This window comes from Poecile atricapillus, chromosome 26, assembly GCF_030490865.1.
Source record: "Poecile atricapillus isolate bPoeAtr1 chromosome 26, bPoeAtr1.hap1, whole genome shotgun sequence".
Lineage (NCBI taxonomy): Eukaryota > Metazoa > Chordata > Aves > Passeriformes > Paridae > Poecile > Poecile atricapillus.
This window is the reverse complement of record NC_081274.1, coordinates 3,514,955-3,540,356: the sequence shown is the minus strand read 5'-3', so window position 1 is coordinate 3,540,356 and position 25,402 is coordinate 3,514,955. Positions and strand designations below refer to the sequence as shown.

At 48.8% G+C, this 25,402-nt stretch overlaps 1 protein-coding gene and 1 pseudogene across 1 annotated transcript; one reads left to right on the top strand and one right to left on the bottom strand.

Moving 5' to 3' along the window:
- The window catches only part of LOC131588505 (zinc finger protein 208-like), a 911,601-nt pseudogene that overhangs the window by 233,467 nt on the left and 652,732 nt on the right, over positions 1-25,402 (bottom strand).
- On the top strand, positions 2,753-4,637 carry LOC131588595 (zinc finger protein 70-like). Its single transcript, XM_058857547.1, is given in 1 exon segment — positions 2,753-4,637. A coding segment is annotated over 1 exon segment (774 nt). The 5' UTR covers positions 2,753-2,768; the 3' UTR covers positions 3,543-4,637.

Below are 25,402 nucleotides of genomic sequence, written 5' to 3'. Positions count from 1 at the left end.
TTTGCCTTCAGCTTGGCCTTTTGCTCATCCCTTGCTGCATTCAGCTGCTGAGCCTTTGGGAGCAAGTGCTGCAGGGGCTTCTTGTGGCCCTGCTGCAGCCCCCCTCAGTGCCTGTGGGTGCTCATCCTGTGGCAGCTGCTGAGCTTTCTGCAAAATCCTTCCTTTCTGCAGGGACCCAGCACAAAATGCTTAAAAGATCATCTGGATCCTTGCAGGTCTAATCCCCATTTCTGAGCTGTTCCTTCCTGGTGCTGGCTGTGCTGAGGCTCCCCTCCCCAGCCCGTATCCCAGAGCCGGTCCCTGTCCTGCCGCAGTGTCCAAAGGCGGCCCCCCCGGCGGGCAGGGCCGGCAGCTCCACGGGGCCGGGCAGCGGCCGGGGCGTCCCGCAGCCTCCTGGGGGCCGGGGGCCACTGCCGGCCCTGCCCGGGGGGTGCTGGGGTCAGGCAGCGCCCGGCGCTGAGCCCCGGCTGCCCCACAGCCCCGGCCCGGCCCCACAGCTCCCCACAGGCCCCCAGCCCGTGCTCCCGGTGCCGCAGCTCTGCGCCCGCTCCTGCCGCTCCCAGCTCAGAGAAACCCCCTGAAATCCTGACCTCCTTGTTTTCCTGTCCTGGAAAACTGGGATACAAAGGATCTGAGTCAGCTGGCAAATTCTGAGGATAAGACCCTTCAGTGAAACATCCCAGTCCTCGGTATTTTTCTCTTCCTCTTCATTTCCATCATCCTTTTTCTCACCCCATAGATTGCTCCTGGTGCTTCTTGCCTTAAGCACATTCCTGCACATTCCCCTTCAGCCAGTCCCTTCCCAGCACACCAACACCATCCATCCCCTGTTGTCTAAATCCCTTCTGGACTTCCCTTATTGCCCCCCTGGGTGTCCATGTCCTTCCTTAATTCCCTCTGGGAGAATGTGCAAACTACCTCCACATGCTCCCAATGGAGCCTTGAGAGATATTTTGGGATCCTCATCCCTTTTGCTGGGACCCCATTGTGGCTTTCCCTTTTGTCCTCTCCCTGGGTGCCCTGCCATGTTTACTCCCCGAAGATGCCACTGTAGTCACTGCTGAGATTTTCAGTGCTCTCTCCCTGCCGACTCTTGAGAGCCCCCCTGATCCGTCCCTCGTCTGTCTCCTGCTCACTCTCGGGTACCCAATCAATCCCCGGTGCCGCCGCCAGCCGAGGAAGCCGATCCCCCAAACTGGGTGAGGCACCTTCAGCTGCACTCAGTGCCCGCCGGCCCGGACGGTGGAAGGAATTGCAGAGGAGCCCCAAGGTGTGTGGAAAAATTGACATCCCCAGAGGTTTCTGTCCACAAGGAAGACAGAGGAGTCCTGCAAGAGTAATTTCATTCATAAAAAGGGTGAGGCCGTGGGACATTTCTAATGAGATTTCTCCAATTGTTGGAGAACAAAGCCTCCTTTTCATCCTAATTTTCTTAGTCACATCTACCTTTCCCCATTGGCTGAAGTCCTGGAGAGGTACAGACTTCCCAATGCACCTCCTACATACCCCCTAATATGCACCCCACTTTTGTATAGGTAATGATATTGATGGCTGTGTTAAGTCTTTGTTGTCCTTCTGGAAGTTGATGAATTTAGCAGGACCTTGGCTGAGCCACAGTCTGTGTCATCAATTAATAACATTTTGTGCAGCTGATGGCTCCTCCTGTCACTTCCTTATGTCCATGTCCCTGGCCCTATGTGCAGTGAGGTTGACGGGATCAGTTTGTAAAGAGCCTTTGTTGTTGTTCCTTTGCTGGGGTTCCCCCGTTTTGGGGCCATCCCCCCTGGAGCAGGGTGTCCCCCCTTGGTGCAGGCGCAGGGCTCAGGCAGGGCTGAGGCAATCAGAGCGCGCGGCGCTGATGACTCATCAGTGTCCAGGCAGAGCCGCAGCTGCCAGCATTCCCCAGCTGGAGCCCAGCTGCGCCCCTCCCCCCCGGGCCTTGGCGCCCCCCTTGAGGGGAATTTGGGGAGGTGGGAGGGGGGAGCGCCAAGGCCGGGCCCCCCCGCGCTGTGGTGGCGGGAGCGGCTGCAGTGGGGAGCGAGTGCGGGCGGAAGCGGCCGAGAGCCCAGCGCTGCCCCAGGCCGAGCTGGCCCAGCTCCATCCGTGCCCCTGCGGTGGGATGCTGTGGGACTGGGGGGGAAGAGGGAGGCGGCAGTGGGTGCTGGGCCTGGGGGCAGGAGGAGAAGGGAAGGAGAAGCAGGGTTGAAGACCAGAATGGTCAAAAAATTCGCGTGGGAGGACAAGGTGGGATTGTGCGGGAGGAGTAGTAGTAGGAGGAAGTGGAGTGTGAGGATGCATAGGGAGACATGAGGAGGACGAGCAGGAAGAGGAAGCAGCAGAAGGTTCCTCCCTCCCTGTATGTGCAGTCCCAGGAGTGTTGCCCTGCCCACAGTCAGCAGGTGACTGCAGAGGGGGATCCATGATTTTCACTGGGCTGAATCTTGGTGTTTCTGAGTTTTATTGGACTAAATGTTGGTGGTTTGTTTTTTTGCAGGGGCTGAATCTTTTTATTCTGGAGGAGGTTTGACTGAATTTGGTTTTTGGGTAGTTTTTGATCAGTGTTTTTATGTTTGGAGGATGTTTGGGCTGAATCTTGGTGTGTAGTAGGCTCTTACCGACACAAGATGCCAAATGACTTCCTGAGATGAACTTGGGCAAGGAGGAATCCCCACCCCAAAGCGCTGTCCTCTTGTTTTTTCCCCAAACCAGGATTTTCATTCCCTCACCCTGGCCAGATGGAGGAGGAGGAAAAGCCCCAGAGATCCCACATGAGGAGCTGCAAACCCAGTCCAGGGAGCTGCAGGGAGGAAAGATCCCCCCAGTGCCAGGAACACGGCCAGAGATCCAGCCAGAGCTCAGAGCTGGGGGAGAAGCCCCACAAGTGCTTGGAATGTGGGAAGGGCTTCAGCTACAGGCCCTTCCTGCTCCGGCACCAGAGGATCCACATTGGGGAAAAGCCCTACGAGTGTGGGGAATGTGGGAAGAGCTTCAGCCGGAGCTCCAGCCTGAGGAATCACCAGATGATCCACACAGGGGAACGACCCTATGAGTGTGGGAAATGTAGGAAGAGCTTCAGAGATATCTCTGACCTGATGAAACACCAGGTGATCCACACAGGGGAACGGCCCTACACCTGCTTGGAATGTGGGAAGAGCTTTGGGTGGAGCACTGCCCTGAGAAAACACCAGCGCATCCACACTGGGGAGAGGCCCTACGAGTGTCCCGAGTGTGGGAAGAGGTTTCGGACCAGCTCTGATGTCCTCAAACATGAGCGGATTCACACAGAGGAGAGGCCCTTCCGCTGCCCCGACTGCGGGAAGGGCTTCAAGCAGAACGGCAACCTCACCGTCCACCGGCGCATCCACAGTGGGGAGAGGCCCTACGAGTGTCCCCAGTGTGGGAAGAGCTTCTCACAGAGCTCTTACTTGACCAAACACCAACGGAGGCACCAGTAAGGGAAGCCCTGCGAGTGCCCCGAGTGCGGGAAGAGCTTCGTGCGCTGCTCCAGCTCCATCCCCCATGGGAGGATCGGCATTGGATGATCCCCAGTGACCCCCGTTGGGCAGAGCCCTGGTGATCCGTGCTCCTGGTGATCCGTGTTGGGAAGACACCTGGCTGGGAGGCTCCACATCTTCCTGGCTCCCTGTGGGCACCTGGATGAAGCCAGGGGAATGAAAATGCAACAGGATACAGAATGACAATGGGAATTGTTGACTTTCAGTCCTCGAGAACCTTTTGCGTCAGGAGCTGTGTGGGCAGAGAAAAGGGGGTGACACCAGACTTGAGGGGCCCAAGGGGAGCACACAGGCTCTGTGGGGGGGAAGGACACGACCCCTGGGACCCCCCCCTCACCTTCCTGCACAGGCAGAATCCGAGCCCCAGTGCCAGGAAGACGAAGCCCAACACAGAGACTCTAATCCCCATCAGCCTCTTGCTGTGGGCAGCATTTCACGGCATCCCTGGGGGTCTGCAGGGGTCAGGACCCCCAAAACCTCTTACAGACACCCCAAGCCCCTCCAAGGACCCTCCCAGTCTCCCCCAGCCCACCCAGGACCCTCTGAAACCTCCTTTGGACTAACTAATTTTAAAAAATTAGGTATTTTAGAAAATTTGGAGATCTCAGCTAGAGACAGGCCTTGCTAGAAGTAGTCAGAGTTAATGATTAAGTGAGAAGCAGGATTTGAGATAATCAACTTGGGAGTGAGGTAAAAAATTTCTTGTCATTGTATGTTTGTTCAGCTGTGCTTATAATGAGAAAAGAGAAACTGATAAACGGGTTCAGGAAGATCACAGACCTTACATCTGGAAACCCATTTCAAAGTCACAAGGGAGGAAACTGGAGTTGTACCAAATGTCATTTGTAATATCAACCATTGTAAAGGTAGAAAGGTGAGCGTGAGGAAGGGTGGTTTTCCTTCATCTCTTGATGACCCCTCCTCACCAAAACGACCCCCTCCTCAAATTAGGGAGCCAACAACGCAGGTGTAATGACATTTTAAACTGATTACAGTGCATTTTAATCCAAAGTGGGGAATGGGAAGTGTTAGCATTATGCACATGCATTAGTATTAATATGTATTAGTATTTTGGATATTCAAGACTTTTGTAAATAAATAGACACTGGAATCTTTTGTCAACTTGCAGTGTGTATTAAGGGATGACTCCTGCACTTGCCCAGTGCTGTGATTAAACATCCACTTTGTAACTTTAAACTGTTGGAGAGGTTTTTTGTCCAATAACAGATTGATGTTGATACTGGATCAATATTACTATTTTGGTAAATGACTCCCAGTCTCTTCCCAGCCTCCCCAGGACCCTCCAGAGCCCCTCCTGTTCCTCTCAGGATCCCACAGCCCCCTCCCAATTTCCCCTCACTGCCCCAGGACCCCCAAACCCTCTCCCAGTCCCTTCCCAGCCCCACCAGGACTCATCAGGAACCCTCCCAGTCTCTTCCCAGCACAACCAACCTCATCCCAATCCCTGCTTTCCAATGCCCAATCTCCTTCCAGCTCCTCCAGGCTCACTCAAATCCCTCCCAGTGACACCCAGCACCCCCAAACTCCCTCCCAGGGTCCACCAGGACCCCCAGAACCTCATCCCACCCTCCCCAACATCCTTCAAACCCCTTCCCCGCCATCCTAAGCACCTCAATCCCTTCCCCAGTTTAAACCAGTCTATCTGTAACTCCCTCCCAGTTCCTCCCAGCACACCCCAATCCCCCTCTGGGCCCTCCCAGTGCCTCCCCCGCTGCCCCCGGCGCTGTGGGGGCCGGGCCGTGCCCCAGTGCCGGCTCAGGGGGTGCTCCAGGCTGACGTGCTCCACCTGGCAGCTGGAGCTGAGCCCGCATTGCCGGGGGCGGTTTCCAGCAGCACCAGGAGCTGCTGGCTCCAGTCCCCGCTGGGGAGCACGGCAGTGGCCAGCACGTGGCCCGAGAGCTGCTGCTGGCCCTGGGAGCAGCTCAGCTGGATGTGGGCAGGGGAGAAATCCATCAGGGAGCAGAGCAGGCGGCCGGGGCCGGGCTGGGAGCTCGAGGACACCAGCGAGATGGACACGCTGGGGGCACTGGGAGAGAGTGGAGAGGAGTGGTGTGGCATTGAGAGGGACGGGGAATGGACTGGCAGGGACTGGGGTGGCACTGAAGGAGATGAGAGTGGATACTGGGACACTGGAAGAGAGTGTGGGCGCCTGGGAGTGAAGGGGAATGAACTCGGAATAGACTGGGAATGAGCTAAAAAGGAGTGGGAGGGACTCTGGGGCCTCTAGGCGGGACTGTGGTGGCACTGGGCGGGACTGTGGTGGCACTGGGCGGGACTGTGGTGGCACTGGGAGGGACTGGGAATGAAGTGCGCGGCACTGGGAGGCCGAGTCCAGCGCGGGGCTCTCGGCTCTGTGGATCTGCCCGGCAACTGATGAGTCATCAGAGAGACGCGCTCTGATTGGCTGAGGGGCGAGGGGATCCACGGAGGGGCGAGATGGACAGGCGGGGTCACTGGGAGTGACTGGGATGGATTGGGAGAGGCTGGGATGGACTGGGAGAGCCACGGGAGCCATTGGGAGGGACAAGGGGCCCCGGGGATGGGTACAAGGAAGGCTGAGGGCTCTGGGCTGATTCCCAGGGAGGTTTGGAGGGACACGGCCGGGCCCCTCTCTGTGCCCCGCGAGCAGCGGCCCGGACAGAAAAGTTCAGGAGCGGGAGGAGGTGTTTCTCAAGATTGATTTCAATCCTCATTCTCCTGGTCTGATTTGCTCAGTCCTAAGTTCAGTCATTTCCCCATGTCGGGCTGTTGTGCCCCTGATGGTGATCCCTGAGTGACCTCTCCCTGCCCTTGTCCCGACCCACGAGGACTTGGATTTGGTTCAGTTCAGTGGAATTCATGGTGATTTGGGGGGAGCTGGAGCAAAGCAGCTGGAAAGCACAGTGGGGTTGAGAGGGACTGAACCAGGGCAGGAGTTGGGGCTGCCTCGAGTGAGCTCTCACAGTGTGAACCTTCATGGGGTCTTTCTAAGGGAATTTTGTTGAAGTTTGACATTGATTATTAAAAAGCAGAGTCACAAGTGGAGCTCTGCTTTCAGCTTGAAATGAGGGGATGGAACGTGGGCACTGAGAATTCCGTAACCTCCAGTTGTTCCTTGATACTGGACACTTTAGCTTTGGCAATCTGAAGCCCTTCAGCAGCAATGTCTCTGCCACCCCCTGGTTTCTGGCTCAGACCCAGCTCCGAGCTTGGACAAGGTCTGGGCTTTGTCCTCTTGAGCTTCGGGAGCCTCCCGGGAAGCACCAGCCCTCCCCAGCCCACCCTTGGTAGGACTTTTTCTTTTCTCTCTCCTGACGATTTTATCCCCAAAACTGCCGTGGGAACGTTGTATCCAAGCACATCCTCCAGCGCTGCACTTTCCTCCTGTGAATTCCCTGTGCAGGGAATGTGTCTGTGCTTTTCCCTGCTCTGTTCACTGACAAACAAACCTGAGCCCGTGGGACTGTCAGAGCTCCTTCATGCAATGAAATCAGGTTGTGTTGATCATGGCATGTTCTGGAGGAGCTTTTCTTGGTGTGTCTTGTGCTGCTGGAAATGACACAAGAGCCAGGAGGGAACAGAAGCTGCTGCTGCCCGTTGGCTCAGGGCCAGGGAACCAAGTTGTGCTCCCGTGCAGTTGGGCCCTGCTGGAAGCAGAGCCGCCTTTCCCTTGAGCAGCTCAAGCTTGTGACAGCTCCAAACAGGAAACCTCAGCAGAAAACTCTTCCTCCAAACTCAGCTGCTTTCCCTCCTGCAGCTGTTTGGGAAAGAGCCTCAAAGCACAGACTCTGCTGGGAGCCATTGGTGCATTTCCTCCCTCCCGGCAGCAGCAGCAGCTCCTGAGCCCTTCACGGGCTCCTGTCCCTTCTCAAACCCTTCAGCTCCCTTTGAACTCTCAGCAGTCACTAACATATGCATTTCTTTCATATTTAAACTGCATTTAAACTTCTCTTTTTCTCTCCCCTCTATCTTTTTAATCTCCTCTTTATCTCCTTTAATCCAGTCAGCACCAGTAGGATGGGGATGGAGTCTTGGGGTGGGTGTGGGATGAACTGAGGATCCAGCAGAGAAGGGCAAGGCAGAGGGGAGAGGACTCAGCCAACCCTTCTCCTGCTCTCTCCTCCCCCAGGGTGCAGCTAAAGCAAGTCAGACTGGAAAGGATCCCACAAATGCTGTGTTCTCCTCCCTCTGAGCTTGGCTGGGGATCCTCAGCTTCAGCCTGGTGCAGTGGCTGAGATTCGCTAATTTGAGTTTTTTTGGCTAATGCACTAAATAATGTGGTGGGTTTAGCGCTGGCTGAAATCTCCAGGGCACTTACTCATTTCTCACTGTGAGATGTGGATTAGGAGAAGAGCAAAACAGGCTTAAAACTTAGAAGCAATAAAGAAACTTTATTAACCGGAGTACAAGAATAAGAAACCAGAATTAAACTTTCAGAACACCTTTCCTTTCCTGAATAACTTTTTTTTGTTTTATCTGACATTGTCGAGATAAAACTTGTGATTTTAAAACAGTATTAATTATGCAATAGTTTTTATTAGATTTTGTTATGTCATGGAGACTTTTTTACAAGGAACAGGTTTTTTGTGTTTTTTTATTTTTATAAATAGCAGCCGCCTGGGAAGAAATTTTGCTATTGTGACGTTTTTCTCATTTTTACAGCCCTCTGAGATGTGTGTCTATGGGTTATGAATTCATGGGGTGTTATTTTAAGGATGAGTTGTTTGAAGGCAAATGTTTTCTTCATCTGTTTTTGTGATCATCTCTGGGAACAGAAGTTTTCTTCTTCTCTCCCTGGGGGCAACGGTTTTTTATTGTTTTTATTTATTTTTTCTGTTCAAACTTTTTATGGGATTACAGTTATTTTAACATTTGGTTGGTTTCATTAATGGATGTTTTTGTTTAGATTTACAGTTTGAATATTTTTTATACTTTTTTCATGAATTAAAGGAGATATTTTCATACATCATTGTTTATTTCTATGGCTTTACTAAAAGAATATTTTTGTTTTAATTTAAATTTTTTCAATTTTTTTTCTATCAGAGGTTTGACTTTTTTTTTACTGACTTTGATGTTTTTATGTTGTTTTTTTGCGTGTTGTTAGTCTGTCCTTTTCTGTCCCTGGAGAGATGAACAAGGTTTGTAGGTCTCATCTGTGCATTGAAAGGGTTAATATCTTGCCCAGGCCTGTGGCTGGTTACTCGCTCTGTGCTGGGGCAGCTGCCGGAGCTGTTCCTGCTGGATGATTTTCCCGTGGCTGCACTGGGATCTCAGCAGCCAGGCCAGCACTCAGAGGCCGCTTCCGCTCCCCCTGCCCGGCAGCTTCTGCAGAAACTCAGTGGCAGCAGAATTTCAGCCGAGCCGGGGGCTGGCCCGGCCCGGCAGCGCCGCTGGAAGGGGCTGGGCGGGTTCCCCGGGAAGGGCTCGGCCCCCCGGGAACGGGACCCAGAGGGATTCCCGGGAGGGGCCAGCGCTGCAGCAGAGCCCGGCCCGGCCCCGCCAGGGCCCAACAGGGGCCGGATCCCCGTTACCTGCTCAGGGACAGAAGAAAAACAGAAAGAGGTTCCCAGGCTTGGGTTTTTGAAATGTGGTACTCACAGAAGCAGATCTAATTTTGAATGGTAAAAAATGTTGTCAGTTCTCAGAATGAGCCAAATATTCTCACCCTGCAGAATCTCAATAAGAAGAACCTAAAGCACAGTGGATATCCTGCTGCAGCTTGGTGGTTTTTTTCATTCCTACATAGTCTACATAATGTTTGAAATAAGTAGTGTTATAAATGACTTTCAAATTTCCAAACAATCAATCTAATTAATTGATAAAATACTTTAATAAATTGGAAACAAAATAATGAAAGAATACAATTTAGTAAAAGAATACAATTTAGTAAGAAAGATGCAATTTAGTAAATATATTCAGGTATATCTATTTCTATATATATGTGCTGTTGAAGAATGGCTCGCTTCTCGAGGCCATAGCTCCTTGGAAGGCCTGCACAACCCTGACTTTGAGCTAGCATAAGTCCTTGGCAAAATATTGTATCAAAGAAATGAAGAAGACTAAGTGTTAATAAGACAATGAAGAATAAGAATTTAGGATGAGAAATCTGCTAAATGTATCTTAATAAGTTTTACTAAAAGGTATCTTATAGAGCTCGGGTGTTATGAGCTGGACCAATAGAAATGTAGAAATTAATGTGTGAAAACCAGCAATTATTCAATCATAGTAGAATACAGATGGCATGTTAGCTTTTCAAAATACTATAAAAATGTAGCTAAGATTGTAATAAATTTGGAACAAGCTGCTAACTCACACTGGGTCGTCTCTTGATTCCCGAACCCGTCTCCTACATTTTGTCACCCAAAACAGGGACCCAGGGATTACAAATAAAGCCAGCACGCTGCCTGAGGACCTTGTCAAGAGGCTCAGTATTGCAGAAATGCAGTAAAAGAATCCAGTGGATTCTGGAATAAGGAGAGAAGGCGATTCGGCACAAAGAGCCTGGAGAGGTTTAGAGGATCTGACGGCCGTCCTCCGAAGTGCCGGTAGCAGCGCTATCTCGGGAAATGGAGAGAGAAGCGGCATTATCGCTGCTGGCAGAATTTCTCGCTAAGTGAGAGCCCGGTGTAAGCACAAAAAAACTCCAAGAGCTATGTAAATGGGCAAAAGAGAAGGGATTTATGCAGGATTCCATGGAAATCTTTAACCGAACAGAGTGGCAAAAAATTGGAGATGCCTTATGGGATGCCACTATTGATGGCAGTAAATCTGCTAGAGACCTTGCTACCACTTGGAGAGGAATTATTCATGTGCTAAATCAATACCAAGCTGAAAAACATATGGCATTAGCTGCACAGAAAATGTTAGGAGGGGAAGATATAGAAGTGTCAGCAAAATCAAGTTCTCATTTATTCACTGACCCTAGTCCTGCAAAAGGTATTAAAGTGCCTGTCAAAACAAGAGCAAAAGAAATTGCCAATCAAGAGACAGGACTGACCTCAGTAACTCCGAATGCATCCCCCTTATCTCCTGTGAACAAACAACACAACACAGAAACAGGAGGCAAAGACCGTACAATTTCCCAATTCCGTACAACTAGTGCAAAAAACTCTGGGGATGAAAGCTCAGCTGATGAAGCTGACGGAACACCCTCTGATATTACAGTTCCAAAACACAAGAGGCCTTCAGATAAACTTTTAGAAAAAGTAATCAAGAAAATGAGCAATCTAAATCCTCATGGAAGGCAGCCAGTAGGTGACATGATAATTACCACTTCAGGGGGAATGCAGATACGACCAGTTGAATCTCACAGTCGCTGGTCTGCAGTAATCAGGGATGCTATTTTAGAAGGACAATGGGAAGTTGCAGCTGCCTGTTCTCCACATGCCTATCCAGTACAGCAAGGAACTCTTGCTAATGGCCAGCCTGGAGCACAATATACACCTTTTGAATGGAAATTAATGCGGCAATTACGAAATACAGTTACTCAATATGGACTACATTCAGAGCCCTCTAAGCAAATGATTAATTATATTTTTGCATCTAATGTTTTGTCACCTGACGATTGTATGGCCATAGCAAAACTATTACTCACTCCCTCACAGTATGTATTGTGGGAGCGAGAATGGGAATCTGGCTGTAAGAGAATTATAAATACACCACGACAGCCAATTGATCCTCTTCATGGTGCCACTATCGATATGTTAATGGGCAAAGGTATCTATGCATCAGCGGCACAGCAATTACAATTTCCAGCAGATTTGCATAATGCATCTGCTGAGGAAGCAAAGCAAGCCCTGTGGAGGATTCCAGCTGATAAAAGAGCACCAAGCTACACCACTATCAATCAGGGAATGAATGAGTCTTTTGACTCTTTTATTAACAGACTTGTCATTTCACTCGATCAGGCAACAGACCTAACTCCTGAAGTACGAGAACAATTAACAAGGACTTTTGCATTTGAGAATGCAAATCCAAAAGCTAAAATGATACTAGCTACTCTCCCAGGCACAGCTGACTTGGGAACAATGTTAGAACGTATGGCCAATGCAGTGTATCAACAGCAAGCTGCTTTTATGTCAGAGGCTGTAGCTAGTGCTGTGAAAACACAAAATTAAACAATGTTAAATGTAATAATCACCCAAAACCAAGCTTTTGCTGCGGCTTTAAAACCTCTTGTAAAAGGAGGACGCTCCTGACCGACAAATGTTTGCTTTCGGTGTGGAAAAACTGGGCATTTACAAAAGCAATGTGTAGGCAATGTAAGGTGTAATAATTGCCAATCTAATACTCATGCTGCCATGAGTATTAGATTGATGCCTACCATGACTGCGAAAGGCAGTCGCGTGCGGATAACAGCAACTGCCCCCGAGACCCAGAGTTATGCCCTGCAACCACAGGAAGCCTGGGAATCGACTTGGAAACAGCAGTAGGAGTTACCCTTATAGACAATCAGCCGCAAAAGATACCTACAACTTTCAAAGGTCCAATTCATTCCTCTAAACACCATGTAGGAGCATTATTGCTAGAACGTTCATCGGCAGGCTTAAAAGGTATCTTGGTGATACCAGGACTCATTGATGCAGATTACACGGGAGTTATTCAAATTGTTGCATATACACTGCATCCGCCTTTGTTTATACCTCAAGGCAGTAAAATTGCACAAATAATTCCCTTTCAAAATCTTGTATCTGCAATGATGAAAGGATCCAAACCTATGTGACCCATGAGAGGAGATGCTAGCTTTGGTTCAACAGGACCAGTTACATACCTAACACTACGAATGCATGATCGTCCTGTTCAAAACACAACCATCATAAATGGAAAAGAACAGATAAATATACAAGCACTGTTAGATACAGGTGCAGATATTACCATCATTTCTAGTAAAATTTGGCCACCCTGTTGGCCATTGCAAACAAGCACAACTGCTGTGGATGGAGTTGGAGGAGTGTCTGCAGCTGCTTCAGTCACACCTAATCCTCTAACATTTGTGCTTGAAGAAAGGCCTGTGCAGTTGCAACAGTAATACCTTTGCCAGAAGGAACATTTGCCCTCATTGGTCGAGAATGTTTAACTCAATGGGGAGTGGTACTAACTACCCCAGATTCGGTTTTCTCACCGCGGTCCCTGCAGTGCAGCCAGCCCCATGACAACTGACCTGGAAAAGTAATGATCCTGTGTGGGTGGAGCAGTGGCCGCTAAGTGAGGAACGGCTGCAAAAAGCACATGAATTGGTTAATGCAAAACATATTAAACCATCAGTAAGTCCATGGAGTACACCTATTTTTGTTATACCCAAGAAATCAGGAAAATGGAGACTTTTGCATGATTTACGAAAAGTTAATGAACAAATGCAGCCCATGGGAGCTTTACAACCAGGATTACCTTCACCTGCAATGTTACCACAAAAGTGGCCACTGTTAATTGTTGGTTTAAAAGACTGTTTTTTCACTATTCCACTACATCCAGATGATACAAAACGGTTTGCATTCACATTACCTGCAATTAATAAAGAGAAACCTAGTGAGAGATATGAATGGATTGTACTGCCTCAAGGAATGCACAGTAGTCCCACCATGTGTCAGTTGTTTGTGTCCACAGCTTTGCAGCCAATACATGAACAATGGCCACAAGCTATCATCTATCATTATATGGATGATATTCTCATTGCACAGGAACACCCTTTTACAGATGAACAATTAAAGGTGCTCACACAAGTATTGTCTAATGCTGGATTACAAATTGTTCCTGAGAAAACCTGAAAAACTGCCCCATGGAAATACTTGGGGTGGCAAATTAGTGACAGCATAATACGTCTACTGAAAGCAACACTGAATTACAAAATACAAAATCTTACAGATGTACAAACTTTAATGGGTGATTTACAATGGGTCCACACTGTTGTTGGAATTACTAATGAAGATCTTGCCCCCTTGTGACCTTTATTAAAAGGAACTAACCCTGCTTCTCCAATTGTTCTCACAGAAACACAGCAACAATGTATTTAATATCTTGCTTCTTTACTTGTTACCAGATGGCCACCACAGGGTGTAATAAATTTACCTCTTTGTTTGCTTGTTATTTCACAGCCTTCTTCAGTGTGTGCCATCATTGCTCAATGGCAAAAGAAAATCAGGGGAGAGTATCTGGTTTACATAATTGAGTGGGTCTTTGTATCAATGCAACCTAAGCGTAGCTTACAGACCCGGATGGAACAAGTGGGAGAGACAATTAAAAAAGGTTGTGATCATACAATTGCTTTTTCAGGAAATGGACCAGTGAGTATTCATATCCCAATGACTGCTGCTGATCTTGAACGGACAATGCGTCACTCTTATCCTCTTCAGCTTGCATTATTGGCATACAATGGGCAAGTAACTAATGAAATTCCAAAAAGTAAAGTTATTCAAATATTGAAAGATCATAATTGGATTCAATTGCCTAAACATTCATTAATTCCTTTAAAAGAGGGACATACAGTTTTTACAGATGCTGGTAAAACAAGCAGACGAGCAGCAATTGTCTGTCAGCAACAGGGATCTTGGACTTACCATATTTTGCACACTGAGCAGAGAGACTCATTACAGATGCTTGAACTAGCAGCAGTTTGTTGGGCTATGTGTCGGTGGATAAAATGTCCCCTTCATGTGGTTACAGATTCATTGTATGTTGCAGGTATTTTGAAAAGGATTGAGGATGCTTTTATTAAGGAAACTCAAAATAAACGGTTAATGCAGTTGTTTCAACAAATACAACAAGCTACATGATTAAGATCAGCACCATATTGTCTAATACATATTAGAAGTCATAAATTTCAAGAAGGCCTTGGTCTTGGCAATCATATTGCAGATCAATTAGTTAGTTGGGTGCAGAGGAGAGTTCCTCTCAATCAGCTTGAGTTTGCTCATATGGCTCATGAAGTTTCATCAAAATGCAAAGGGCCTACAAAGACAGTTCTCATTATCAATTTCAGAAGCACAAGGAATTGTACAAGCATGTCCACAATGTACTCATCATGGTCCTGGGTTAGGGATAGGAGTCAACCCTAGAGGGTTAAAAGCCCTAGAGATATGGCAGATGGATGTTACCCATGTTTCTGAATTTGGCAGATTAAAATATGTACATGTTACTGTAGATACCTATTCAAAATTTGTATGGGCTGCAGCCCAGACAGGAGAAAAGAGTTTGCATGTAAAGAAACATTTAACCCAATGTTTTGCTATTATGGGGGTCCCAGAGTGAATTAAGACTGATAATGGCCCTGCATATGCCATTGACAATATTAGAAAATTCATGCAGCAATGGGGAGTTGAGCATATTGAAGGGATTCCAAACTCTCCTACAGGACAAGCAATAGTGGAACGAACTAAGAGAACCTTAAAGAAATATCTTAACAAATTCAAAGATATCTCTGACCCAAAAGAAAAATTAGATTAAGTTCTTTTTGTAATTAGGGTTAATTAGGTAATTAGGTAATTAACCATTTGTGTGTTTTTGCAGATTGTCAAGACCCTCCAGCTGTCATACACAATGAATGTGTAAAATCAAGTGTTGTAACTAATGAAGTATTTGTTCCTTACAGAGAGCCTAAAACAGGACATTGGATAGGACCAGCTAAAGTCCTATTTAATGGCCGAGGCTACATGTGTGTTGATACCCCTACAGGACTGTTATGGGTGCCGAGTAAATGGACACGAGCCACGATCAACCACATCAACAGTGGGATATCACAGCCAGACTGCAAGGAAGTAGATGGTGGCGAGAAAGTAAACAGTGGCAACTTGCCCTTGAGCCATTAGTGAGAGAAGTGAATTATCTATTAGGTGTACAAGTTGATTATAGAACTCCCTATATAGAAAGCGTTTATTTTTCTGTTTATCTACAATGGGTTAAAGAAAAATTAGAAGGTATAAGGTGTTGGTATTGTAAAAACACAGAAAAATTGTGGATAAGAATTGTGTGTGAAGGTTGTAAAAGAGATTTGTGAGAATATCAGAGATCAAAACCTCACAGAGGTTGTCTTAGGTGTTATAGAGAAATTCACCATTTAACTCCGCTTGCTGCATTGACAAAATACTTAAATTGTTCTTTAACACAGGCAGAAGCCGTATCATTATGGGAAAATGTGGGTGCATTAGAAAGTGCCAATCTAATATTTAGAATTCAGAAAATAGCAACATTTACAAAACTTGCTCAGAAAACAAATATAATTGCAGCACAGTGCAAAAACTGTACTATTTCATGTAGACAGTGGGAAAGAGTTCAAAATGGCAACTGGCATTTTCATTCTCATAATTTTACCTTTAATAACAGGCATGTTAACTAGAGAGACCATAGATCCATGGGAAAATGTATGGGTTTCACTTGCTCGTAGTTTAAATACTACGACCTTCTGTGCTAGTCTGTCGACACCTCAGTCTCCTTTCATTATTTGTCTGATTGGTGTTCCAGTCAATGAATCAAGGTGGACTTTGTTAGACAAGGCAATGAAAGAGACTCAGGACATTTTTAAGACAAAGCATCTAAGGAATGGATATAAGAATTTTTCACAATGTATGGAGAATTATGATGTTTGGAATGATCATCTTCCAGAAGGCCCTGAGCCACAAGAAATTGATCTAGCAGATTCATTAGATGCTGCTTATTGCATTTATCTAAATGCTAGCAACAAATTGTGTGCAAAAGGTACTGATCAAAGATGTGAACAATCCAATATCATCACATTGACAAGTCCAACTGGCAATTTTTCACCGTGGTGTGCTAAAATGGTAAGGAATGCATCAAACCCTGTATTTGGGACTCAATCCCCTCATAGACTACCAACAGGTTATTTTCTAATTTGTGGTAACAGAGCATGGGCAGGTATCCCATCACAACCTGTTGGAGGTCTTTGCACAATTGGACAACTCAGCGTGGCGCTTCCACACCATCATCCTAATAGCACACATCGTGTCAGATGGAATAGAGATCTTTGTCAAATTTTGAGTTCTGACTGTGATGATAATTTGGATTTATGGAACAGATGGCAAGTGGTTTTTGCTTCTACCTTCTACTTTTTTGCCAGGTGCTGCTGCTGCTAGAGCTCATCACAATTTAAAGAAACTTAGTTGTTGGGTTGTAAAACAAGCAAATGGTACTAGCAGAGTACTTTCTGAATTAGCAATTGATATGTCACAAGTTCAGCATGCAGTACTGCAAAATCGAGCAGGCATTGATTTTTTGTTGTTAGCACATGGTCATGGATGTGAAGACTTTGATGGTATGTGTTGTATGGACTTACAAGATCATTCAGAATCCATCCACAAGGAAATTCAAGAACTCATGCAACATACACAGAAGATCAAAGAAGATGTGGGATTCTTTGGGATTGATGAACTGGCTGATTGGCTTGGACTGACAGGATGGGTTAAGAGTTTATGTAAAACAGGATTATTAATTATCTGTGTTACGATCATTGGATTGTTATGTGTTAGTTGTGCAATATCCTTTGCAATTTTGTTGGATATTGCAATATCCTTTGCAATATCCAACAAAATCAAGCGTTTGTTTGTTAAGGTAACCAAAGTCATGGTTGTGCAGACGGAAAACAGGGGAATTGTTGAAGAATGGCTCACTTCTTGAGGCCATAGCTCCTTGGAAGGCCTGCACAACCCTGACTTTGAGCTAGCATAAATCCTTGGCAAAATATTGTATCAAAGAAATGAAGAAGACTAATTGTTAATAAGACAATGAAGAATAAGAATTTAGGATGAGAAATCTGCTAAATGTATTTTAATAAGTTTTACTAAAAAGTATCTTATAGAGCTTGGGTGTTATGAGCTGGTCCAATAGAAATGTAGAAATTAATGCGTGAAAAATAGCAATTATCCAATCATAGTAGAATACAGATCGCATGTTAGCTTTTCAAAATACTATAAAAATGTAGCTAAGATTGTAATAAATTTGGAAAAAGCAACTAACTCACATTGGGTCCTCTCTTGATTCCCGAACCTGTCTCTTACAATGTGCATACAATTGGGCAGTGGTTACAGATGGTTAAGGCATAAGCAAAACCGACCGGGGTACAGGGGGTGCTTCTCAACTCACCTCACGTACAAAATAAAGCACTTCAAGCTAAACTTATATACTGTATGCTTATAAATATTCATTCATATTTCCCATAAGTTTCCTCCTATTTCTGATTTTGCTGCCTTTACGTCACCTTTCTTCAATGGCGCATGCTTCACTTGTTGTTAGGGGATCTTCAGTCTTCTTTTGGGGGTCTTTTGGTGAAGGCTTCTCCTCTTCCCCATTGTCCTTTGGATAACCTTACAGGTTTGCACGTGTTGCATTCCTAAGCATTGTGTTATGTTAGTCTACTAATTAGCCTTATATTTACTAATCTTTAGGCCCAATGCCTAGATTCATTATAATTTTGGTCCATCTGAAGGCCATTTGGGTCTTGAGACACCATTTATTTTCTAAACTACATCCTGTACCTTAATTTTGACATGTAACATCAGCAAAGGAGTACATCTGCTTTATAACACTGATTCTTGATAGTTTCTAATGATAACTTTAATAACAGTTACAATTGAAGTAGCACAAATCAATTCCATTTATTACACTGGGAATGGGGAACCCCTGCACTTCCATTTCCGGGCGAACCCCTCTTCCTGGGCACAGAGACCCCCTTGAACGTTCATTTCAGGACACCAGGACCCCCTGGTACCCCCTTCCCAGCCCCAAAAACCCCTGCACCCCCTTATCTGGAACCTGGAACCCCCTGAACCCCCATTCTCGGGAATGGAAACCTCCCAGAACCCCCATTTCTGGACACCGGGACCCCCCTGAACCTCCATTTTCAGGCACTGGGACCCCTTGAACCCCAGAACAGAGGAAGGGACCCCCCTGAACTCCCATTCCGCTGCAGCAGGACCCCCGTGCACCCCTGTATCCAGGACTGGAACCCTCCCAAACCCTCCATCCTCACACCCTGGGACCCCCCTGCAGCCGAGCCAGGGACCGGCCAAAATGAGAATGGATCCCCCAAAACCACAGCTCTGCCTTTTAAACAGAAAACGGGAGATGTTGTGGTGTGGTTTTGTTTCATTTAAAGTTTGAAGCTGTTTGTATAATTGGTTTGTTCTGTTACCCCCCTGCTTTGTTGGTTTAACCCAAAGTTATCTCCTCCCCTGCCCTGCCCATCATTGTATCCCAACCCCTTTTTCCAGCACCTTCCCTATCAATCTTGTCCACCCTGCCCCTTGTTCCCGAATGTTCCCTGTCAATCCTGCCTTATGCCAACCCCCTGCTTGGACGTCCCCTTTGGAAATCCCCTAATCCACGGCACCCCATTGGTCCATGTGTCCTATTCCCCTCCCCAGGATATCCCTCACTGGTTGAAGTTTTGTATCCACCCCTGGACCCTCCCCATATATAAATTGCTGTACGCTTGTATTCTGTGTCTTTTGCTCCTGGTGCTGCTGGAAACCGCCCCCGGCAATGCGGGCTCAGCTCCAGCTGCCAGGTGGAGCACGTCAGCCTGGAGCACCCCCTGAGCCGGCACTGGGGCACGGCCCGGCCCCCACAGCGCCGGGGGCAGCGGGGGAGGCACTGGGGGGGCCCAGAGGGGGATTGGGGTGTGCTGGGAGGAACTGGGAGGGAGTTACAGATAGACTGGTTTAAACTGGGGAAGGGATTGAGGTGCTTAGGATAACTGGGAAGGAGATTAAAGGATGTTGGGGAAGGTGGAATGAGGTTCTGGGGGTCCTGATGAACACTGGGAGGGAGTCCGGGGGTGCTGGGTGTCACTGGGAGGGATTTGAGTGAGCCTGGAGGAGCTGGAAGGAGATTGGGGATTGGAAAGCAGGGATTGGGATGAGGTTGGTTGTGCTGGGAAGAGACTGGGAGGGTTCCTGATGAGTCCTGGTGGGACTGGGAAGGGACTGGGAGAGAGTTTGGGGGTCCTGGGGCAGTGGGGAGAAATTGGGAGGGGGCTGTGGGATCCTGAGAGGAACAGGAGGGGCTCTGGTGGGTCCTGGGGAGGCTGGGAAGAGACTGGCAGTGATTTACCAAAATAGCAATATTGATCCAGTATCAACATCAATCTGTTAATGGACAAAAAACCTCTCCAACAGTTTAAAGTTACAAAGTGGATGTTTAATCACAGCACTGGGTGAGTGTGGGAGTCATCCCCTTAATACTCACTGCAAGTTGACAAAAGATTCCAGTGTCTATTTATTTACAAAAGTCTTAAATATCCAAAATACTAATACATATTAATACTAATACATATTCATAATGCTAACACTTCCCATGCTCCACTTTGGATTAAAATGCACTGTAATGATTTAAAATGTCATTATGCCTGCGTGGTTTGCTCCCTAATTTGAGGAGGGGGTTGTTTTGGTGAGAAGGGGTCATCAAGAAATGAAGGAAAACCGCTTTTCCTCACTCTCACCTTTCTACCTTTACAATGGTTGACATTACAAAGGACATTTGGTACAACTCCAGTTTCCTCCCCTGTGACGTTTAAATGGGTTTCCAGATGTAAGGTCTGTGATCTTCCTGAACCCGTTTATCAGTTTCTCTTTTCTCATTACAAGCACAGCTGAACATACAATGAAAAGTAATTTTTTGCTTAAGTCCAAGATTCATTATCTCAAATCCTGTTTCTCGCTTCATCATTAACTCTAACTGCTTCCAGCAAGGCCAATCTCTAGCTAAGAACTCAAATTTTTCTAAAATTCTTCATTTTTTACAATTAGTGACTCCAAAGGAGGTTTCAGAGGGTCTTGGGTGGGCTGGGTGAAACAGGGAGGGTCCTTGGAGGAGCTTGAGGTGTTTGTGAAAGCTTTTGGGGGTCCTGACCTCTGCAGACCCCCCAGGGATGCTGTCGGACACTGCTCACAGCTGATGGGGATCGGGGGCTTTTTGCTGGGATTTGTTTTCCTGGTGCTGGGGCTTGGCTTCTGCCTGAGCAAAAAGGTGAGGGAAGGCCCCGGGGGTCGTGTCCTCCCTCCCCCATAATGTGTGTGTTCCCTCCAGGGACCCCCACTCTGGTGTCACCCCCTTTTCTCTGCCCACAGAGCTCCTGAGGCAGCAGGAAAAGGTTCACTAGGATTGAAATTAACAAATTCACTCTCCCCAAGGAATTCCCATTGTTAGTCTGTCCCAATGTTGTTCCTGCCCCGGTGTTCATCCAGGTGCCCATAGGGAGCCAGGAAGATGTGGAGCCTCCCAGCCAGGTGTCTTCCCAACACGGATCACCAGGACCACGGATCACCAGGGCTCTGCCCAACGGGGGTCACTGGGGATCATCCAACGCCGATCCTCCCATGGGGGATGGAGCTGGAGCAGCGCACGAAGCTCTTCCCGCACTCGGGGCACTCGCAGGGCTTCCCTTACTGGTGCCTCTGTTGGTGTCGGGTCAAGTGAGAGCTGGTGGAGAAGCTCTTCCCACACTGGTGACACTCGTAGGGCCTCTCCCCAGTGTGGATGCGCCGGTGGACGGTGAGGGTGGAGTTGCGTTTGAAGCCCTTCCCACAGTCGGGGCAGCAGAAGGGCCTCTCCTCTGTGTGAATCCGCTCATGTAGGAGGACATGGGAGCTGGTCCGAAACTTCTTCCCGCACTCGGGACACTCGTAGGGCCTCTCCCCAGTGTGGATGCGCTGGTGTGCCCTCAGACTGGAGCTCTGACCAAAGCTCTTCCCACATTCCAAGCAGGTGTAGGGCTGTTCCCCTGTGTGGATCACCTGGTGTCTCATCAGTTCAGAGATAGCTCTGAAGCTCTTCCCACATTTCCCACACTCATAGGGTCGTTTCCCAGTGTGGATCCTCTGGTGAGTCCACAGGTTGGAGCTCCGGCAGAAGCTCTTCCCACATTCCCCACACTCGTAGGGCTTTTCCCCAGTGTGGATCCTCTGGTGATTCCTCAGGTTGGAGCTGTGGCTGAAGCTCTTCCCACATTCCCCACACTCGTAGGGCTTTTCCCCAGTGTGGATCCTGTGGTGCTCGATCAGGTGGGAGCTCTTTCTGAAACCCTTCCCACATTCCAAGCACTTGTGGGGCTTCTTCCCCAGCTCTGAGCTCTGGCTGGATCTCTGGCCGTGTTCCTGGCACTGGGGGGATCTTTCCTCCTCGCAGCTCCCTGGACTGGGTTTGCAGCTCCTCCTCGTGCGGGATCTCTGGGGCTTTTCCTCCTCCTCTTCCATCTGGACAAAATTTGGGAATGAAAATTCCTGGTTAGGAGGAAAAAAAGAGAGGAGAGCGCCTTGGGCTGGGGGTGCCTCTGTTGGGAAGGTAGAATTAGAAAGAAATTATAAATATGACTCTTTGGCCAGAAAGGCTAAAGGAGAAATACAAATGAAAGCACGGTTTGAATAATTCAAATAAACCAGGCTGGTGTGCCAGAACACATTCTTTCCCCCAATAAAACTAAGCTGAGACCCCTCTTCCCAGCCTTATAAGGAAAGGTCTGAAGGACCCTGAGATAAAACAGCGATTTCTATAGGTCGCACACAAATGTTACTGTATTAGGATACTTAGAAAGATTGGTTAGTAAAGGAATAGAATATTCAATGTATAGGTTATATAAGTAATTGTAAAAGAGAGTTCTCTCTCTTGGCTCTCTTGGCTCTCTTAGTCTCTCTTAAGTCTTGGCTCTCTTGCTACTCTCTCTTGGCTCTCTCTCTGCTCTCTTGTTTCTCTTAGCCTTCTTGCCTCACTCTTTCTACACTCTTCCTGCTCTCTTTTTCCTGCTCTTTCCTCCTCTTCTTTCTTCTCTTTTTCCTGGCTCTCTCACTTCTGATCTGTTACTCTCTTTCTTAGCAATCTTAAAGTCTTGAACTCATGTATTCATATTTTACCCCCTTTTGTATTCTTCTCTCTGAGCCTGCTTTGTGCCCTGTTGGCTCATAGCAGGCTCTCTCTCTCTCTCTCTCCCCCATGCCCTGAAATAAACTACTAACATCTAACTCGACTATAGAGGTCTCTGCCGTGTCTCAGACCATCCACCCCCGAAGTGTCTCCTACATACCTCCTTGCCCAGGTTCGTCTCAGAAAGACATTGGGCATCTTGCGTCTGCAAGAACCTCAAAAACAACAAGATTCAGCCCAAACATCAAAACACAGATCAAAAACTAACCAAACAACAAGATTCAGCCAAAACCCTTTGCACAACAGAAAGGTTCAGCCCCTGCAAGAAACCAAAGCACCAACGTTTACCACAATAAGGCTCAGAAACACCAAGATTCAGGCCCATAAAAATCATGGATCGCCCACTCTGGTCACCCGCTGCATGTGGGGAGGCAACGAACCTGGGGCTGGGGGAGCTGCAGATTCAGGGATGAACTTTGTGCTGCTTCCTCTCCCTGCTCCTCCTCCTCCTCCTGTGTCCCTACTCGACCTCACACTCCTCCTCCTCCTTCTGCACAACCCCAGGTACATATTTTCACCGTTTTGTTCCTCAACCCTGCTTCTCCTTCCCTTCTCCTCCTGCCCCCAGGCCCAGCACCCACTGCCGCCTCCCTCTTCCCCCCCAGTCCCACAGCATCCCACCGCAGGGGCACGGATGGAGCTGGGCCAGCTCGGCCTGGGGCAGCGCTGGGCTCTCGGCCGCTTCCGCCCGCACTCGCTCCCCACTGCAGCCGCTCCCGCCACCACAGCGCGGGGGGGCCCGGCCTTGGCGCTCCCCCCTCCCACCTCCCCAAATTCCCCTCAAGGGGGGCGCCAAGGCCCGGGGGGGAGGGGCGCAGCTGGGCTCCAGCTGGGGAACGCTGGCAGCTGCGGCTCTGCCTGGACACTGATGAGTCATCAGCGCCGCGCGCTCTGATTGCCTCAGCCCTGCCTGAGCCCTGCGCCTGCACCAAGGGGGGACACCCTGCTCCAGGGGGGATGGCCCCAAAACGGGGGAACCCCAGCAAAGGAACAACAACAAAGGCTCTTTACAAACTGATCCCGTCAACCTCATTGCACATAGGGCCAGGGACGTAGACATAAGGAAGGGACAGGAGGAGCCATCAGCTGCACAAAATGTTATGAATTGATGACACAGACTGCTGCTCAGCCAAGGTCTTGCTAAATTCATGAACTTCCAGAAGAACAACAAAGACTTAACACAGCCATCAATATCGTTACCTATACAAAAGTAAGGTGCATATTAAGGGGGTAGGTAGTAGTTGCATTGGGAAGTCTGTACCTCTCCAGCACTTTAGCCAATGGGAAAAAGAAGAGGTAGATGTGGCCGGGAAAATTAGGATGAAAAAGAGGCTATGTCCTCCAACAATTAGAGAAATCTCATTAGAAATGTCCCATGGCCTCACCCTTTTTATGAATGAAATTACTTTTACAGGACTCCTCTGTCTTCCTTGTGGACAGAAACCTCTGGGGATGTCAATTTTTCCACACACCTTGGGGCTCCTCCGCAATTCCTTCCACCGTCCGGGCCGGCGGGCACTGAGTGCAGCTGAAGGTGCCTCACCCAGTTTGGGGGATCGGCTCCCTCGGCTGGCGGCGGCACCGGGGATTGATTGGGTACCCGAGAGTGAGCAGGAGACAGACGAGGGACGGATCAGGGGGGCTGTCAAGAGTCGGCAGGGAGAGAGCACTGAAAATCTCAGCAGTGACTCCAGTGGGATCTTCGGGGAGTAAACATGGCAGGGCACCCAGGGAGGGGACAAAAGGGAAAGCCAGAATGGGGTCCCAGCAAAAGGGATGAGGATCCCAAAATATCTCTGAAGAGTCCCTTGGGAGCATGTGGAGGTCGTTTGCACATTCTCCCAGAGCTAACTAAGGACATGGACACCGAGGAAGGCAATAAGGGAAATCCAGAACGGATTTAGACAACAGGGGATGGATGGTGTTGGTGTGCTGGGAAGGGATTGGCTGAAGGGGAGTGTGCAGGAATGTGCTTAAGGCAAGAAGCAGCAGGAGCAATCCATGGGGTAAGAAAAAGGATGATAGAAAAGAAGAGGAAATAAAAAATACTGAGGATTGGGATGTGTTTCATATAAGATGTCTTATCCTCAGAATTTGCCAGCTGACTCAGATCCTTTGTATCCCAGTTTTCCAGGACAGGAAAAGAAGGAGGTCAGGATTTCAGGGGGTTTCTCTGAGCTGGGAGCGGCAGGAGCGGGCGCAGAGCTGCGGCACCGGGAGCACGGGCTGGGGGCCTGTGGGGAGCTGTGGGGCCGGGCCGGGGCTGTGGGGCAGCCGGGGCTCAGCGCCGGGCGCTGCCTGACCCCAGCACCCCCCGGGCAGGGCCGGCAGTGGCCCCCGGCCCCCAGGAGGCTGCGGGACGCCCCGGCCGCTGCCCGGCCCCGTGGAGCTGCCGGCCCTGCCCGCCGGGGGGGCCGCCTTTGGACACTGCGGCAGGACAGGGACCGGCTCTGGGATACGGGCTGGGGAGGGGAGCCTCAGCACAGCCAGCACCAGGAAGGAACAGCTCAGAAATGGGGATTAGACCTGCAAGGATCCAGATCATCTTGAAAGCATTTTGTGCTGGGTCCCTGCAGAAAGGAAGGATTTTGCAGAAAGCTCAGCAGCTGCCACACGATGAGCACCCACAGGCACTGAGGGGGGCTGCAGCAGGGCCACAAGAAGCCCCTGCAGCACTTGCTCCCAAAGGCTCAGCAGCTGAATGCAGCAAGGGATGAGCAAAAGGCCAAGCTGAAGGCAAAGGCCATGGCACAGTTCCTACAGCCCCTGAGGGATCAAGCCCAGGGCCCAAGGGGGCCCCAGCACCCAGGGGACACCCTCGGCCACAAGCACCTGGCACAGGCATTGCCCTCCTGGCCAGGGGACAGCCCACCCAAACAGCCCCTGGCAAGGAATCAGCCTTCCAGCTGCAGGGCACAAGGACACTGCAAGCACAGACAGGAGCACCCTCAGCACCAGCAAGTCCA